Source organism: Solanum verrucosum, unplaced genomic scaffold (genome assembly GCF_900185275.1).
Source record: "Solanum verrucosum unplaced genomic scaffold, falcon-dt-bn FXZP01000214.1, whole genome shotgun sequence".
Lineage (NCBI taxonomy): Eukaryota > Viridiplantae > Streptophyta > Magnoliopsida > Solanales > Solanaceae > Solanum > Solanum verrucosum.
Window position 1 is genome coordinate 3737114 of NW_026020059.1, and position 18818 is coordinate 3755931.

Below are 18818 nucleotides of genomic sequence, written 5' to 3' on the forward strand. Positions count from 1 at the left end.
GTTGGTGTGTACTTGTATGTGTAATTTGATATGGTATTAGCTAGAAGCCCCTGCCATCTACCTCTTCCACCTCTCTATTTCTTCTTCAATCTCAAACCATCACAATTTTCCTTACTCTCCGCCCTCTCTAAATCATGCTCAACATAGCCACTCTAGGTGGTGAAATCTCTAGAAAAGAGCTTCATTTTGAACCCAAGTTATGGCTTAGCTACCTTTGTTCATATGAATTATTGTTGCTTATGTTTTGACCTTAACAATCAAGACTTCATATTTCAGATGTTGTACTGTATGACTTCTTGGGCCCACAGTTTAGTTAGCTAGTATGTTTTCGTAGATAACTTGATCGAATACGGTCTCAAATGTCAATTGCGCCCCCTCTAGTTTGGGGTGTAACAGAAAACAAACAAGGCTTTAGCTTTGTTTCATCGCAACTTCAGATTGTTATCTTTTGATTTATAATAATCCTTTATGTTATTATTAATTTGTTATGAATAGTTGTTTTATATTATTATGTTCATATATAATGTAGTTCATTTTTTCTTTATTTTATTATTTAATGACTTTCGATATCAATGACAAAATTTTGTTCATACATTTAATTTCTCCTTAATTTACATTATTATTAGTTTTTTACAAATGTACCTACAATAATTTATTCTTTATATATAATTAATGTCAGGCTTTGCATTTTATTTATTCTTTTTAAAATTTTAAATTAAATAATGGGAAAAGGGCTTAATATACCCATCAATTTTGTTATTTAGAGTTGATATGCCTCTCGTTATGAAAGTGGCTCATATATACTCCTTTTATTATACAAATGGCTCACATATACCCAATTTTTGATAACTAACTTTTCCATTAATCAACAATGTAAGACATTACAAGACCATAGCAATACTAACTCAGATTGTTATCTCAAGAGATTAAACTCAGATGAAGCAGCTAAAGAATCCAAACTATAAACTAGAACGTGAGATGTAGTTTTGCTTTGATCCTTAACGTGACTCTCACATTACAAATGTAGGCTATCTCCTTTGCAAGTTCATCACTCTGTATCTTTGTGTAACACCCTGACTTTTCGAAACGTCTAAATTAACTCGTACCTTCGTGAAAAGACAAAGAGGGTGAGTAATAAATTAATAATGATGTGGAATGTCATATTTTAAGTGTTCAAGGGTTGTATCTCAAGTTTTGAAGTTAGGTAAGTCGCAAAATAAAAGTTGGCGAAAGTTATCGTAAGTTCTTTTTTAAAGATTTCTCTGAAATTTGGGTCAAATGTCTCGGAGGTTTTCTCCCAATATATAAAGATTTATGGGACCACGACCCATAAAATCGAAGGTCTACGAGTCTAGTTTCCAACGCATCAAACCGTTTGTCCATACGACTTCAGAATAGAGAGATATTCGTGTTTTCGCGAGACTGCGCAAGCAGGCACGTGAGGTGGGTCCCCTAGGTCAGTGGAGCCTTATAAGATAGCATCTTCTTCATTTTTCTTCATGCCAGCTTGTATGAAACCCACAAAAATCAGAGAATTACTCCTCAAATCATCCTTGTGTGTTCATGATCTCTTCTTGGCTCTTTATCGAAAATTATCCTACGTCTCGAGCTCGTTGTTTTGGTATAGTTTTCATGGTGAATTGAGCGGTGTAGCTCCGTGGAGGTTGTGGCAGCAGGGTTTTATGCAGGGGTTTGATTTTATTCAAGTGTTCTGGGTGTGTAAAGAAAGGTAGGAACCATCATTTATTAGTTTATGGATACATTAGGTCTTGGATAGTAATTTACGATAGGAATCCGTATTGATTGTCGAATTGTCGTAGTAATTCTTGTCCTTAATTACTGATTGATTTTACTTTTTTTAGTGTTTCATTGGTGCGGACAGAGGTATTTTCAGCATAAATTATAAAGGAAAAGGTATGTTAAGGTTGTTCCCTTCGTTCGACATGTTTCCTTAAAGCTTGGGAGTGATATAATAGGGCAGTTAATGTTGGTGATCTTGTAGATGTAATTGTGAGTGGTTGGCTGATTGAGTGGTTATATACCCTCATTTTAGGGACACATAATCTGTTAAGAACAACTTAGAGACTATTTATATATATTGTTTATAGCTAAATTGCTCGCCTTTAGCCTGTTCAGTTGTTTGTTGTTGTCCTTGGGGCTATTGTGGTTAGTTGTTGAGCTATGAACTGCTTATGGGGGTTATGATGTTGTCTAATAGGACTATGTTATTGCCCAAGAGGGCTATGTGTTGCCCACGGGGCTATATTGATGCCAAAGAGTGTTATGTGTTGCCTATGGAGCTATTTTGACGCCAAAGAGGGCTATGTTGATGCAAAAGAGGGCTATGTGCAACCCACAGAGCTATGATGTTGCCTAAGAGGGCTATGTGCTGCCTACGGGGCTATATCGTTGCCAAAAAGGTCTATGTGACTTCTTACAAAGACAAGGGGCTACCGATAGAGGTATGTAGATTGATTTGGCACCTTCTGGGCTTATGGGGGCCTAGGTAGGTGGTATGTTGTTTGTACCTGCCGAACTTATGGGGGCTTGGTTAGGTTGTTGTTTGATCATTTTTGTATTTTTAGATTCAGTAGTGGGTTAACATGCTTATCTAAACCTGATTGCTTTTGGTATATTATGATACTTGCTCATTTAGTCTATAGCCTTTCATACTTTGTACATTATTTCGTACTGACGCCCCATTGCCTGGAGGGCGCTGCATTCATGCATGCAGGTCCCTTAATCTGTCGTCTCATTTCAACTTTCAACCGTATTTCCACCATGATTTTTCTCCAAATAAGAAGCTTTGGCTAGTCGTTCACTCACTCTCGATGGTCTTACATTTAGTTCGTTCGTTGTAGCATAGCAAATAATGTGTCGATGGAAGGTAGCTACATGTAGCATAAAAGAAAAGAGATTGACATCCGACAGCTCCTTGTGTTTTTCGTCCCGACAGGCGACCCAATAGACCTCATCAGCAGCAGGATTGACTTCTATCCGGTTGGCTAGCCCCTTTCCTCCGGAGCTACCAGAGTTGGGAGGTTTGTTAGCTTTTGTTGTATATATTTTTATGGGTAGGCAAGGGCCCTGTCCCGCTAATCTTTACTATTCTTAGAGGTTTGCAGACTAGTGTGTGTGGTGTATAGGTAAGTTATGGCAATGCTGACCTAGTTTGTTAGTTTGTTGAAGCTTATGAGCTGTTTGATGTATTGTCTTAACATATACCTGCTTTCAGTTTTGGTATAGAGGTCATGGTGGCCTTGATGGTCCAATATGGACTTATGTGCTAGTTGACTATTTCTTTATATGAACTCTTGGGAGTAACTGTTTTATTTATAGATCTATTGACAGGGGCATGCTGTCCAAGAGCTTATTTTTAAGCCGAGATATATTTGTTTGTTTTCTTGATTGCGTGTGGCTGCCATGCGCTAGTAACAAATGGTTCAGCAGGGTCAGCTCGGGCCTAAGTTTTGGCATTAGGAGCCAGTTGCACCTCTTGAGTTTGGGGTGTGACACTTTGTCTTCAAAAATCCTCTTATTCCTTTCGATCCATATCACGTACACTAATTTTATGGATTTTGGGGTACATATTCTTTCCCAAGCAATTAAGGATTTTTTGATAATGGTATTAGTACCTGACCGTAGAAAGCTCCCGCTATAAGAGTCAATGAGATTAAACACCTTTGTTGGAATGAGGAAGAGTTGAGACTAATAAGATCAAATGCCAAATAAAACAGTTTGGATTAATTGCAATCTTCTAGCATGAGATAAATATCTAGCAGTCTATGTAAAGATCCTTGCCACAATTTTCTCTACTAAAGGAGTCCATTGAATTATTAAGATCTTCTTTGTAGAGAAGGGGATGACTAGGTATTTGAAGGGTAGTTGTTCAGCAAAAAAATCAGTATGGTGAATGATCCTATCACCTTCAGTGCTTGAGACTCCTCCAAAATAAATAGAGCATTTCCCCATATTTGCTTCCGATCTAGAGGCTTCTGAGAAAGACTGAAAGCATTCCGTCAAAGTTGTAATAGATTTAAGGTCACATCTAGCAGAAACCCTTAGTTTAACACATCTAGGATGGTAGGAAAAATGTTTGTTGCCTTTGAGTGTATTATTGAGTGACCTGCTAAGATATATACTCCATGGTAATAGCAAATAAGAATGGAGGTATAGGGTCTCTCTACCTAAGGCCTTTGGCATCATTAAAATGAGTAGTAGGTTCTCCATTTATCATCACAGTATAGTTCACAGTCTGGACACATTGTATAATCCATTAGATAAAATTTGTTGGGAAGCACAATTCAATTATAATCTACCTCAAAAAGATTCATTCTATTGAGTCATACGTTTTTTGCAAATTTATTTTTACCATACACCTTGAGGAGATATGTTTTCTCTAATAAGCTTTCACTAGCTCAGTTATTAGGATGATATTGTCCATAATTTTTCTATCAGGGATGAATCCTGATTGTGCTTCACTTATCACTCATGATATTACCTCTTGTAGCCTATCTGTTGGAACCTTTGCTATGATTTTGTAAAGGATTGTGCAACATGCAATTTGGCCTTTACTTTTTCACAAAAGTAGGATTGACATTCTTAGGAACTAGAGTAATTGTACAATTAATAGCTTTATGCATGATATTTATGGTAAAGAATTTTCTAACAGCCTGTAGGACATCTGCTTTAATCATAGACCATGTTTTTTTTTTTGTAGAAGTATGCATTGAACCCATCCACCCCATGGCCTTGTCATCTTCAATGAACATCAGACTAGAGTATATTTTCTCATCAGTTACTGGCTTACACAACTGTATTCCTTGTTGGTAACTTAGAACAGGGCTCCTCTCATAGTGACTCTATTGACTACAGGTAGGGCATAAGTTGTTGAACTCATTAAGGACTTACAAAAGCTAGGATCTCATTCTTAATTTCTTTTTGTCCTAGTGAGTGAAGTGAGTTCAAGAATTTGTTTCCTATGAACTCTCTCCCTTATGACTGCTGAAAAGAATTGATTATTACTATCCCAAGTTGTATCCATTTAACTCTAGATTTTTGGTCTGAGAGCATCTTCCTCAATATTGGACCACTTCTCTAAGTCTTGTAAGGACTTCTTCTCCAGCAATAACAATTGTCTGAGTAGTGTCTTGTTAGTTGATCTTGTATTTGGATAAGGTCCATTCTTGCTTTAGGGATTTTCATTTCTATCCCCTTGAACTCCTCTTGAATCAAAACTTTTAAAGGTGATTTCAGTGTCTTCAATTTCCTCCATAAATTTTCTATTGGATAAGTTGCTAATTGTGTAGCCTAAATATCTTTTACAATAATTCTAAATTTGGGATAATCAACCCAAATATAAAAGAATCTGAAAGGAGTTTTTATAGTCCAGTGAGCTATTTTCATTGTGAAGAGCATGGGACATGATCTGATAGTTGAGGTAGCTTATAGATAGTCTGCACATGTCCCACTTCATCATGCAATCATGGTTGTCAAAAACTCTGTCAATCCTACTACATATTCTGGCTGCTCCTATTTATTTGTTTGTCCATGTATAGTAATTACCTTTTCATGCATTTGCAACAACTCTGTTCTTAGTAAATAGACTGGTCCACTATGGATCTTAAATGAATTCAACATTATCTTCAGATCTAGGCTCTGTAGTACTGTTCCATTGGTTACCGTAGCATTAACTGTATGCATTGATACTAATGTGTTAATTGTGAGATCTGGTTGTGCTAACACAGAACTGATCAAATCTAGTCTCTTTGAACCTCTACTTTGCCCAAGTGAGGTATCCATAGATCCTGAATCCATAGTCCTAGACGTATGATCTGGCATGACTTGTTCAGATGAGGTTTGAGTGTTCCTCTATGTTTGTGCACCTGCCGAGCTTCCAAATGAAACAAGTGGTATTTTCTTTAGCCTTCCCATCATCTTCCACGCCCCTTCACCATGGTTGTAGCTCCATCGGCGTATGTAGGATAGGAATAATTTTTTACAAAAGTAAGTCATTATTAAAATCAATTCACCAAAATAATACATTTTTTTTAAATTTTACAAAACTAGTATAAACGTAGTTCTCGGTAACGTTTTAGGTTACATTTTATTCAAAAAAATTCAATAACAAAAAGACAAAAATCTAACATAGTAAACAGACATAAAACGTTATTATCAGTAACGTTTTATAATTCGTTACTCTGAGGCATGTTTTACAGCCAAAATGTAACTCACGATAACGTTTCTATGGAATATATAATTTTCTCTTTTCTTCTCTTTTCATTCATAGATACTAATACTTTTGGAAGAAAAGGAAGAGTGAGGAGGACTTTTCCATAATATTAATTAGTTTCTTTTTTTAATAGTTATTTTGCTTACTTATTATATTTTTTTCCTCAAAATCCACCTCAATGGTGGGGGGTTAGGCAGACCCCTACCTGTTCATTCCATCAGCAAAAGAGAGTTACAAGGAATGGAAGATAGTCCTTCCTCTATTGGGGTTAATAAGGATGAAAATTTCATCCTTGTACAAAAAGTGTCATATGCATAGACTATAAGTTTGGAAGTAGCTTACTTATTACATCAATTTAATTTAATAGTTTCTTTATTGATAGTCTAATAATTAATAATCATAAGAAATCGAATGATCTAATATTTGGAAGGATGATATCTTAGGCTAAAAGAAGATCTCTCATATAATTTATTTACAAATTTTGAAATTGAAATGATACAAGACAAGCTTCAATTTATGCAAAGTCTTCCTCACTTTTTTTCCCTTTTGTTTAAAGCAATATTGTCTATGTAGAAAAGAGAAAGAAAAGAGAAAATCATATATATTTCAAGTGAAGGTATGTACAAAATATATCTATCTATTTAATAGTGGAAAATTGAATAATGAATGAGGCATGTACAAGACTGAATTTCAATTTTCAGCCATTCCAAAGAAACGTTATTGTGAGACACGTTTTAGCTATAAAACGTGCTTAACAGTAACGAATTATAAAACGTTACTGACAATAACGTTTTATGTTTAGAAAATCATATATATTTCAAGTGAGGGTATTTACAAAATATATCTATCTATTTAATAGTGGAAAATTGAATAATGAATGAGGCATGTACAAGACTGAATTTCAATTTTTAGCCATTCCAGAGAAACGTTACTGTGACTCACGTTTTACCTGTAAAACATGCTTAACAGTAACGAATTATAAAACGTTTCTGACAATAACGTTTTATGTTTGTTTACTCTGTCAGATTTTTATCTTTTTGTTATTAAATTTTTTTGAATAAAATATAACCTAAAATGTTACTGCGAACTACGTTTATATTAGTTTTGTAAAATTTTAAAAAAACGTATTATTTTGGTGAATTGATTTTAATAATGACTTACTTTGATAAAAAATTCCATATGTAGACTAACGTGCGCCGAGAGCCGAGAGCCAAGAGCCAAGAGAGAGAGCGATTCTCTTAATTACATCTACTTTTTCCTTAGTAAAAAAATTATTTTAATTTAATGTTTTAATTATTTTCTTGAAAAAAAATAGAATTCATATGGGATATATTTGATCTTCCTTACACATATTTTTTTTTGATTTTTTTGTTTTAAAGACTAATTTAAATTTATTATTTTGATGGTCAAATTTATTTATGTTTCACTAATTTTCTTGCAAAATTTATCATAGATGCACTAATTTTATTTTTTTACAAATACAAAAACTAAATTACAATATAGCCGCAAAAAAAGAACAAGAAACTCAAATAATAATAATCAAAAAGTAATTTATGTATACAAAAGATTATAATATACCTTAAACTTTGCTAGAAAGACATATATACTCTACATAATTTTAAAAAAAAATATTAAATCAAGAAAGTAAATTTAAAACTAATTTTTTCACTTCCGTTAGATGAAAAATATATGTCCTTCTATAATGATAAGAATATATATGAGTCAGATAAAAATATGTATGAACCAATTTCGTAACGTACTCATATTTCTTACTCTCCAAGACAGTTGCTAATACTAATATACTTGCAGTCGCCCTTTTTCTTCTTTTATTTCTTCCTTTATTCTCACTAGGGCTTTTCTCTTTCATTTTTCAATTTCTCTCCTCCTTCGATCTCTCAGCTTACCCTAAGATGGACAAATCGTCGCTCGATGTGGAGCAGCCACACTCCATGGGAACCACCATCATTGGCGTCACTTACAACGGTGGCGTTGTTCTCGGCGCCGACTCCCGTACCAGCACTGGTAATTCCTTTTTTATTTTATTCATAAGGGTTTGATTTATATTTTCAAATTTTTGTAATGTTGCTGTTGAAGAATTGATTAACTGAAAATAAAATATCTGATTGATTGATTTGTTTTTTCAATGTCATAATGTTGTTGTGAATACTGAAAATAGAGAGACTTTGATTTACTTTTCAATAGTATAGTCTTGATGAGAAGAGTTTACTTAACAATAAAGTCTTTTTTTTGTATATGTTTTTATTATGAGAATTTGTGAAAGTAAAGCCTTTTTATATAGATTACCTGATAAAGATGAATTTTATTTGTGAAAATTGTATTTTCTTCTGAATTTGTTTAAAAAAATGTAGTAGTAATTTTAGTTTGTGTAATCTAAGAACTGTATTTTTTTGGTGTTTTTTGCTTTTTGGAAATTTAGGAATGTATGTGGCAAATAGGGCTTCAGATAAGATCACTCAGCTCACTGACAATGTGTATGTTTGTCGCTCTGGATCGGTATGCTACTTTTGCTCTCTCTCTCTTTCTTTGGTAGCATATATATCGTATTTCTTCAAAAAGAGGAACTGTGGAACTGCTATCTGTGCTGTGGCATTATTTGTCCTTTTTTCCCTTTGTTTCTTGTTATTTGGTTCAAGTATTGGCATGTTGAGTACTGTAGATAAAAGCAATTCAAGAAGTTGAATTAAGGATTTATGGGTTTAGTATCTCCCTTCTTTTTCTTCGGTTTGATGTTTTTGGAAGGGGTTATAATGTGGCTGAAATTTGTCAGTAATGAATCCAAAACTAATTTAATTAAATAGTAGCATTTAAGTAGCATGTTATCTGCTCTGTAATGATTGACAAATAGAACATAGAATAACCGAAATTCTAAGTATGCGAGGAGATGTTAGAACTGAAATAGAAATGACATGGCTAAAAAATTCTTCGAGTTAAAGCTTGGTAATTTTCAATATTGAACTTTTTTTGTATTAGCAATGGCGAAACACTTTTCTTGCAATACCAATCCTTAAAAATCTTTCGGGGGCTTGCTCTTCCTCAAAAGAATTAAATCTCTTATGGGCTTAGTTAAATTTACAGGTCAATTGTGTATTGTCATTGTGTGTCCACTTAACATGGTATGTTGCAAGGATAGAGTGTTCTGAAGTTTAACAAACAACAAATGGAAATATTCATTTCTCTCTCTCTGTATCTTATCTATTTATGAGTCACTGAACATCTCTTTATTTTTTCTATTAAGGTATAGTAATTTACCTAATGAAGAGAGGGAAAAATGTCCAGTATACAAGCGGTTACCAAAAAGTAGAGAACCTGGAAATAATTGAACATCCTTTTGCCTGCTTATCTTTCTATGATTTTTGGAAATTATGCTCATATTATGAAAGCTAAGTCAGTATTAAAAGCTAGAGTATTTCATATGTTCAATCAACCAATCAACTGGGCTTTATCCAAAACTACTTGGAGTTTGCTATATGAATATTGATCCTCTGTTTCCATTCTGGTTTGTCTTACTAGAGAAAAATATACTGAACTTTACGAGACAACGGGACCTACTAACATGGTTTCATTAGCAGCTAGTAGCAGAAGTTATAACCTTTTCCGTTGTCTTGCATATTACTATTGCATCCACTCTCTTCTAGGCATGATAAGAAAACTCGGTTTAATAAAAAATTAGATGCCATTTGGCACTTTGTGATGAATTTTTATACCACTGGTACTACTTGGTACATAATTATAGGACAATTATAACATAGTTTTGCCAAACATGTCGAAAATAAGATGGATAAGGAGGACTCACAAACCCTCTATTGGATGATTCACAATTTGAAAATGTCATGTATGATGTTGCTGTAGTTTTCTTGTATACATACTTGATATCTGTGGATTCTGCATCCATGGATGAAAATAATTGGTTGAGGCTTTTTAATTGATTGTTCAATAGGGCTGAAAATGGGATTAGAAAATGTATTGGGATTTGTTTATTTAGTTACTGAGTTTGTCCCAAATGCTTTAGGTTTGCTTTAAAAATGTTAAGCTTTAAGTTGCCTGGGTAAACCATGTTTCTTTTGTGGTCAGACACGTGTTGAAGTACAATTTTCCTTTTTGCTCCTCCCCCTTCTCACATTGAGTGTGGGGCTACAGTGGTAAAAGAGCACTTGTCTTAGATGTAGTTTATTATCCAATTTAATTAAAAAAACATATGATGCAACCTCTGTATAGATTATTAGACACCTGTGCACACATTTCAATTTGCATGTAAAATTGTTTCTCTTTTTCATTTAGCACAATTTTTTACTTTCTAATATTGTAAGGAATTTGAGTTCCCAATGGGTTTTGATTACATAACTAAACGTGATGTGAGGTTCAAAGCCTATTCTAAGGTAAAAACATTCCACTACCTTTGTGTTGTATCTGCATAAACTGAATTTCTTGGAAGTTAAAGCAGGTTAACAAAAATTGAGAAAATGAAATATAGCATAATGGGATCATATAGTGGTAGATTAGATAAAAGAAAAAGATATTAATCCTTCTCTTTTATGACCAAGTAATCCCCAAGGACCAACTGCCGCACGGTTTTAAACTTGGTGGATAATGGGCCCAATATATATTTATCTTTTAGGAGAAGTTCATTGGAAATGTTTTCTAGGAGAAACTTTCTGTTAGTTTTAGAGGTTTTGTTCTGTCCCTTAGAAACAGCGGATCTGGGCAATGCTCGAATTCAGGTTATTGATGATTGTATTCTTACACCTCCACATATGTACTCTGTAGAGTCTGTCTTGTTCCAAAACATTATCTTCCATTGCTCTGTGGTTAAGATATGGTTGATATAAATCCTACAGCATATCCAATAGTTTTATTAGCTTATTAGACAAACAATAGAATGTGTTTTACTTTAAGTTGCTCAGACTCTCCAAAAATGTTGCAGCACCTATGTCGTATTCTCCAAAAATGCACTACTTCTGAAGGATCCGACACATACCTGATGACATTTTTTTTTTTGAGAAAGTTAACATTATACCTGATGACATTTTTGAAGAGTCCAAGCAACACATGACTTTTACCTACTTCCTGGTTTAGAAAATGACCTCGGAGCGTTATATGCTTTAAGAAGTTAAAAATGCCTTGATGCTTTGAAGTGAACTTCTGGTTTAGAAAATGACCTTGGAGCATTATATGCTCTAAGAAGTTAAACATGCCTTGATGCTTTGAAGTGAACTACCAACAGCTGAGTTGTTTCCATCTCATAATCTGATACTTGATCCTCTATAGCATTCTGAGAGTCCTATCTCACATATTATTTTAATGATTGTTTTGTAGGCTGCAGATTCACAAGTTGTTTCAGACTACGTGCGCTACTTTCTACACCAACACACGTAACCCATCAACCCATCTTGTATTTTTATTCAAATGCTTACTTCCTAGATGCAACTATTATGATTTATCTCAGTAACTTGCAAAAGAATCTCCCCTGATAAGAGGCTGTTAATTTCAGCTTCTTCATCGATTTCGTCTTTGTTGGGATTATGGAATTGACTAGTTAACCTATACATACTTTTGAAGTTTGAATGAGCGTGCCAAAATTTACCATCTCTTTTACTTGTTAATTTTTCTGGAAATTAGATTATGATGAAGTGGCAAGTTTGAATGAGCGTGCCAAAATTTACCATCTCTTTTACTTGTTAATTTTTCTGGAAATTAGATTATGATGAAGTGGCTTGTGCTTGCCACTTATTTAGTCAAGTTATTTTCAGGATGCACTTTCTAAGGTTGAAAGTTTTTGTGGATGCAGGATACAGCTTGGCCAGCCAGCGACTGTCAAGGTTGCGGCAAGTCTTGTTAGGCAAATATCCTATAACAATAAGGTTTGCTTCTATATAAGTAGTATACTATTTCTTATTGTGTTATGTAAAATAATTTTTATCATTTTAAATTCTAAGTTTCCTATTCTCTTTTTTCGCGTGTCGTTTAAAGATTTATACAGATAGCTTGACAATTGTGGAATCTCTGTTTTTTTTTTCTTCGCTACAATGCAAGTAGTTGTAGCTCATTGTGTAATAGAGTTGCTCTCACAATGCAACTGTCTAAAAGAGAATTCACCATTTAAGAATGGTCATCAAAGCTGGAATCAACATTTTCTTGCTTAGGAAGTTATGAAATCTCAGTGTATCTGTTAGGTGCAACTTTTGTGGTGTAATTTGAGGATTGGATCACCCATTTATCTAATCATTCAAATATTAATGAGTGGTCATGTCCTAAAGAAAGTTGGAATCTGTGAGTGTACTAACTTCAGCAGTGTCTTACTCAAAATAAATGTGGTAAACCTGTAACCTGTTCAGTGAAAAACAGTAAAAAGGAATTTTTCAATGCTGAGCTGATGCCATTTAATTTGTTGCTTTTGCACACCATCGGTATTAGGTTTTCATATTGTTTTTAGTTATGCAGCTTCCCTACATGATGTGGATGAATTAACTGTCTCTTTTTTTTTTTTTTTGAAGATCAAGTAGGGAATAATTTTATTAATTACAAGATGTGTATCAAAAGACAACCTAGAAAAGATTCTAGTTGTTAGAACTGACGTTATCTCTATTTTGTTCCTGGGTTATTTTTCTCAAGCATTGCAAATTCCTTCATCTTTTTGATGCTATTAATTATATTTTCACTCCATCAAAAACAAAAAAAAGACAACCTAGAAAAGGCACCTATTCCTCTGTACAAATAGGAAGAACCTAATGGGTGGACCCAAAAGAATAATCAATTACATGAGGCTATATGTGATCATGCTCTATTACTTCAAAAGCTCTCCTATTTCTCTCACCTTCCTTTTCTGTTGATGGTATGTTTTCCTCTCCATACTACCACATTTAGAGGAACAATGCTCCCTGCTCTGCATTGTTCTCTTCATCTTCTAAAGCCCAGCTGAATCAAGCAACTGTCACCAATCCCCGGCCATGTTCTGATACACAAATTATTTGCATTTCATTGTTAACAAGTATTTAGGGGTCGTTTGGTTGCTGACTAGAGTTATGTAGGTATTAGTAATACATGGATTCGTTATGAGGAAATTTATGTATTATTTTATGCAGGAATTAGTTATGCAGAGTTTAGTTATTCCATCTTCTATTCTGCATAAAATTTTAACTAGATTCCCTCATAACTTATTCATGTATTAGTTATGCATGTTTCTAAATTGCAAACCAAATACCATATTAATTTTATTTTTAGTCCTAACTACCAAACATGGTATTATTTATGCAGGATCTAATACTTGTATAATATTTCTCCTAACCAGCTACCAAACGATCCCTTAGTGTACACAATCATATGGCGATACAAGTCAGATTTTATCCTTCTGTTCCTTCCTAAGTTTTCTTAGTTCCATTTCGAGAGATTTTTCCTCCCGCTAAAGAACACTATTGACAATGGGGTTCGGGAGGGAATGCATATCATTTGAGAAACCTAAATGGATAAACATGTGGCCTAGCCAAAAATTTTTTTTGAAGATCTTTGTGTGATTCTTTTATTCTTCCCCTAGCTGATTATGTAGTTTTAAGCATATTGTATGACAAATCTTTTTCTCCATTTCGGTGGGATTAAGTTGGAAGAATTTGTACATATATTTATCCGTCCTGTATTTAAAGTTGTAGCCTAAACAATGTTTAAAAATAATCTTTTTAAAGTTTCATTTTCTACTTATTGCTGAACTTTTCAAGACACAGGAGGTATTTGATAGGAAATAAATCTGGAAGAGAATGTGTATAACTGGCTTTTGTTCCATGGCTTCTGCTCAGCTTCCTCTGTATTATTTTACCTGTATGGCTGTATGTGAGCTAGTTAAACGTCACCTTTGAGCTCTTTCTAACTGATTTATGATCTCAAAAACTCAGGCTATGCTTCAAACAGGAATGATTGTTGGTGGATGGGACAAATACGAAGGGGGTAAAATATATGGGGTTCCTCTTGGGGGTACACTCTTGGAGCAGCCTTTTGCTATTGGAGGTTTGTTGTCAATCTGTATTGTTGCTTTTCTCATGCATCTACTTCTCAGGAGCACTTTCCTGGTTAACTGTTTAGATATTTTTGGTTCTTAAAAACAACTGGAATAGGTTACTTGGTTGTGGTGCCTGTTTCTTGAATGGCATCAACCCAATGGGGTCTGCTGTGCTATAGAATTTAATGGGATAATATCATGGTTATTTTGATTTTGTACAATTGGTGCATTTGAATAGATTTAATTAAATACAAGAGCCATCATCATGTTAGGTCTGGTGGCTACAGTGATTTTAATTTCAACATAAAATAAGAGGGTGGTGATGGAGTTGGCTACTGACCAAACCCTAAGGTATGGTGATAGTGCACTGGATAGGGTTAAAGGAGATGAAGCCTTGAAAGGCACCTAAGGGTGTTCCCCGTGGGTGAAAACCTTGGAGACTAGGGTTTAAATCCAGCAGAGACTAGAACATCAAGTGATTTCTTTCCATCTACCTAAGCCTTGGTGGTAAAGTTACCCGGTATATTTGCTGGTGGGAGGTAGCTAGTACCCGATGGAATAGTTGAGATGTGTGCAAGCTGGCCTGGACACCATCCTTTAGAAAAAATGGAGAAGATGATGATACCTTGAAAGGAAAGACAGGACCTGAGGATTTAAAGCTTATTGCATATTTGCAGTGTTAATATTGAAGTATATCATAGCATTGCTTAACATACTCATTTGTAGTTTCTCGGTTTACTGTCCTGTATTGTGCTTTTGCTGTTGATAGAAATTAAATTCTCAGCCTGCCCTACAATGTCCTCCAACTGCTGAGTTCTGTTCTAATGTTTTAATTTCATATTACAGGGTCTGGGTCTAGTTATTTGTATGGTTTCTTTGATCAGGCATGGAGGGAAGGAATGTCTCATGAAGAAGCAGAGGTTTGCTGCATGCGGTCTTTAAAATTTCTCATTTGTATAATATGGGTGACCATTATGAACCGTTTTCTTAAGAAAACTCTTAATTGTTTCTGTCAAGTAGGCGTCATAGTCTAATTAGATCGGGAATCATTCGTATTAAGAATGAAGTCTTTTCTTTCATATTCAATTTCTTCATTCCAGATTTCTCCATTCCTTCCTATATACCTTTTAAGTACCCGTCTAAGTAATGTGCGCAGTACAAAGTACATGATGCAGAACTCATTTGGTTCATCCTATTCAAGAAGTTTGACCCCCCCTCTAATTTTTTGTTTTCTTTATTTAGTTTGCATTTTCTTTGGAGACTTAGATTCAAATATAGTGTGTCTCACAGCCGAGAAAACTTGGGGGATTTTGTTAGTTCTAGTATGCAGCAATTATTTTTGAACTTTCTGTTTCCAAAACAAAGCCTTCTATTTCTGATGGGAAGGAAAATGCGTTTTAGAGGTTATGTATGATTAGCAGGATGTATTTTTTGATCCGTGTTGCTTTCTAAGCTTTGTCGTTTCGTGAACTCGAAAGCTATTCAGCAAGACAATATAATTCTTTTGGCTTGTGGTAGATAGGTGCAGAGAGTCATGATTTGTATTTGTCATGCTTATCTAGTCTGTAGATATTTCCAATGATTGAAATTTCCTTTCATATACTTTTGCAGAAACTGGTTGTGACTGCGGTGTCTCTTGCCATTGCACGAGATGGTGCGAGTGGCGGTGTAGTACGCACTGTAACTGTGAGTGATTTTCTGCTTTATGCTCATTCACAAGCAATTATATGTGATTAGGAAAAGTTAATTTGCTAGACCAAAGCCATATGTCGCTATTAAATTGGAAACCACTGAATTCTCTGCACCTTCACATAGTGTGTTGCTCAACTTAATTTAGAGCCTTGACCTTTTTTTCCTTCGAAAAAGTTATGTCATGTATCAACTGTATATCTTGCATCAATTACAATAGAACCCTTCCTGCTTCATTTGACCAGTGGTTTTAACACCGTTCTCTTTTTATAAGTATATAGTGTTTTGCCACTTACCCTGAAATTTTTACTTGGATAAAACAATAGCTTAGCTTTGTGGCAGAATGCCTTGTATACTCAAAGATAGAGAACCTATAAAAAATATGGTTCTATATGGAAGTCATCTATTGTAACAGGAGCCTTATGGGTGCACCAAAAGACAACAAATTAATGACATGCCTTAATAAGTTGACTTACATTATACATACTACCTGTCCTATTTTAAAAAAACACACCACTTGTGCTTGTTGCCTTTAATAAATGCCTTTTCTAGGCTTAAGCCTTATTTTGAGATATAAGAAGCTAGTGTTTGCACTGTTAGAGCATAATATGATGGCCACTGTATGCTTCTGAAAACATATCCCCTTTATGTCCTGTTATGTGTGTTCCCTGTGCCCTGCTGCTCTCTTGCAAGCTTTGCATGATACTTCAGCTTCAAGAATTCATTTGTATCCAAAAATATCACCCTCTCGAGTACTGTTTTCCTGAGCACTTGGGGCCCTAGGGCAGTAGCTCTTCTTTGTATCTTGCATCACAGAAGTCTTGTGTTTGTTTGATGTGTAAAACCAGACAATGGAGAAAATGGAACTGTTGTGTGTACATTCCTGTGTTTACAGATGATTAAAAGTGTCTTTTGCCTATTTTTGACAACCAGATCAACAAAGATGGAGTAAAAAGGAAGTTCTATCCGGGTGATACTCTTCCACTTTGGCATGAAGAGATTGAGTCTGTGAACTCACTGCTGGATATTGTGCCGGCAGCAAGTCCAGACCCAATGGTCAGTTGAGAATAGAAAATTGACTGTCAACATGTTTTTCTATATATGGTAGTACTGGCCTCTTTTTGTGGATTATTGGTCCTTTCCCTCCTTTGACCTATATGCCCATTTAATGGTTGACAATTCCAATTCTGTAATGTCATATTTGCTTCAAAAAATTATTTATCGACTATGTTTCAGAACAGGAAAAGGAAGGGTAATTAAAATGAACTTGTCCTTGTGTTTTTTTGTTTGGGTTAAAAGAACTTTTGGAGAATACCTTCACTTGGCTAGTGTGCTGTTTAGGTATAGATAAATGGTGACATCGCGTCTCTACCATTCTCCACTTGGATACTAGGCTTTTGTTTGCCACCTGGTTTTGAACTTATGATATGCCCGCGCAAGAAGTGGGGCTCAACTCAGCTGGTAAATCATTGTGCTACAACCATCCTTCCATGCCTACTACTGAAATCACAAAATAGAAAAGTGCATGGTATTGTTACACATGTTGATTTTTGAGCAAAAATGGTTTGGTGAAAGATGATGGTATGTGTCGAGCAACTGTTGCCACTACTAGACTCTTTTTTTTGAGGGGCTGTGTTATGCAATTTGGCCCTCTAATCTCAGATGGGGTCTTCTCTTTTGCTACCAAACAAGAATACAATTATTGACTTGTACACATTAACTAACTTTACAAATCCCACTTTTGGACTACTCTCGGTGTCTTTCTTTGGTTGGTCAAATGCCCTAGACAAGGGGTGACAATTGGGCAGATTGAGTTAAATTTGGACAGGTCAAAATGGGTCAAGATCCAACCCAACCCAAATTGGGTTAGTAATGGGTCATAACCCAACCTGTCCAATTTTTACTGAGTTTTAATAGCTTTATTTGTTATTTTATAAGCTTTTAGTACCTAATTAAAAAAGATCTTTATTTTTGCCACCCCTAATTGAAATTAGGAAAAAACAAGGATAAATTAGCTAACTAGTCAAAATTCCTAACATAATTATTAAAAATATGTACACTTTAAAATAATTATCAAAAATGTCAAAATGTCAATATTTAACAAATAAAGTGTATCGTAATATAATTTATCTACCTTCCTTTTATTTCTCAAATTGGCACCACTTTTTAACTCAAATACGGGTGAATGAAAAAAATATAGGAAAAACTATAGGATATGGCAAACATCAATATACATTTAAGAAAAATAGCTATATTTTGTTTTTTCTCATGTTATATGGTTATACTTCCACAATAATTAGCAAAGTTGCTTATAGACAAATAAACAGTTTTATTTTATTGTATTTAATATAAATAAATATTAAATAGGAAAGTTATTATTACATGCCTAATTAATTATGTCATGCATGTTTTACGTGATCTTTTCCCATGTTTATCATCAATATTTTCTTTTCACCAATTATCTTTGTATCACATATTTTCTGATTTTCTTCCCCAAATTCATTCCAATTCAAGATCTTTTTGCATCATTCTAGGAGCGACTTTTGTGATTTGTATCCATCAAGTATCTTTTAATTACATTTTATCTCATTCTTATGAATATTATATTTCTATGCATCTATATTTTCATCTATTTTCATAGGGTTTTAATTGAAGAATTTGTTTTTCCATTATAATGGCTGAAATTTGTATTTCGAAGAGGGTTACGAGAGGTACACATTGGTTTGATAAATTGTTGGATGAACTACCTTCTTTTAATTTGTGTATTACTCAGAGACAAGCCAAAATTTCAGGCTCTATTGCTGCAATAATAGAGAACGAAAGAAGAACAAAGAAGGTTAATGACCCAATACTTTTGAATTTACTTGAAGAATTCGAACATGCAAAATCAGT

The 18818-nt window shown here is 34.4% G+C and overlaps 1 protein-coding gene across 1 annotated transcript; it reads left to right on the forward strand.

Moving 5' to 3' along the window:
* Nucleotides 1-7999: 7999 nt before the first annotated feature.
* LOC125823258 (proteasome subunit beta type-6-like) lies at nt 8000-17186 on the forward strand. Its single transcript, XM_049502654.1, has 8 exons — nt 8000-8254; nt 8670-8746; nt 11567-11622; nt 12039-12111; nt 14134-14245; nt 15084-15157; nt 15849-15923; nt 16860-17186. Exons 1-8 carry the CDS (start codon nt 8143-8145, stop codon nt 16989-16991), a joined length of 711 nt encoding a protein of 236 aa, XP_049358611.1. The 5' UTR covers nt 8000-8142; the 3' UTR covers nt 16992-17186.
* The last annotated feature ends 1632 nt before the right edge of the window (nt 17187-18818 follow it).

Bases quoted from the DNA above. Each gene is read 5' to 3' on its own strand.
- LOC125823258 (XM_049502654.1), top strand. From the start codon at position 8,143: ATGGACAAATCGTCGCTCGATGTGGAGCAGCCACACTCCATGGGAACC. The intron at 8,747-11,566 runs GTATGCTACTTT...ATTGTTTTGTAG, and splicing joins ATGTTTGTCGCTCTGGATCG to GCTGCAGATTCACAAGTTGT. The intron at 11,623-12,038 runs GTAACCCATCAA...TTGTGGATGCAG, and splicing joins TACTTTCTACACCAACACAC to GATACAGCTTGGCCAGCCAG.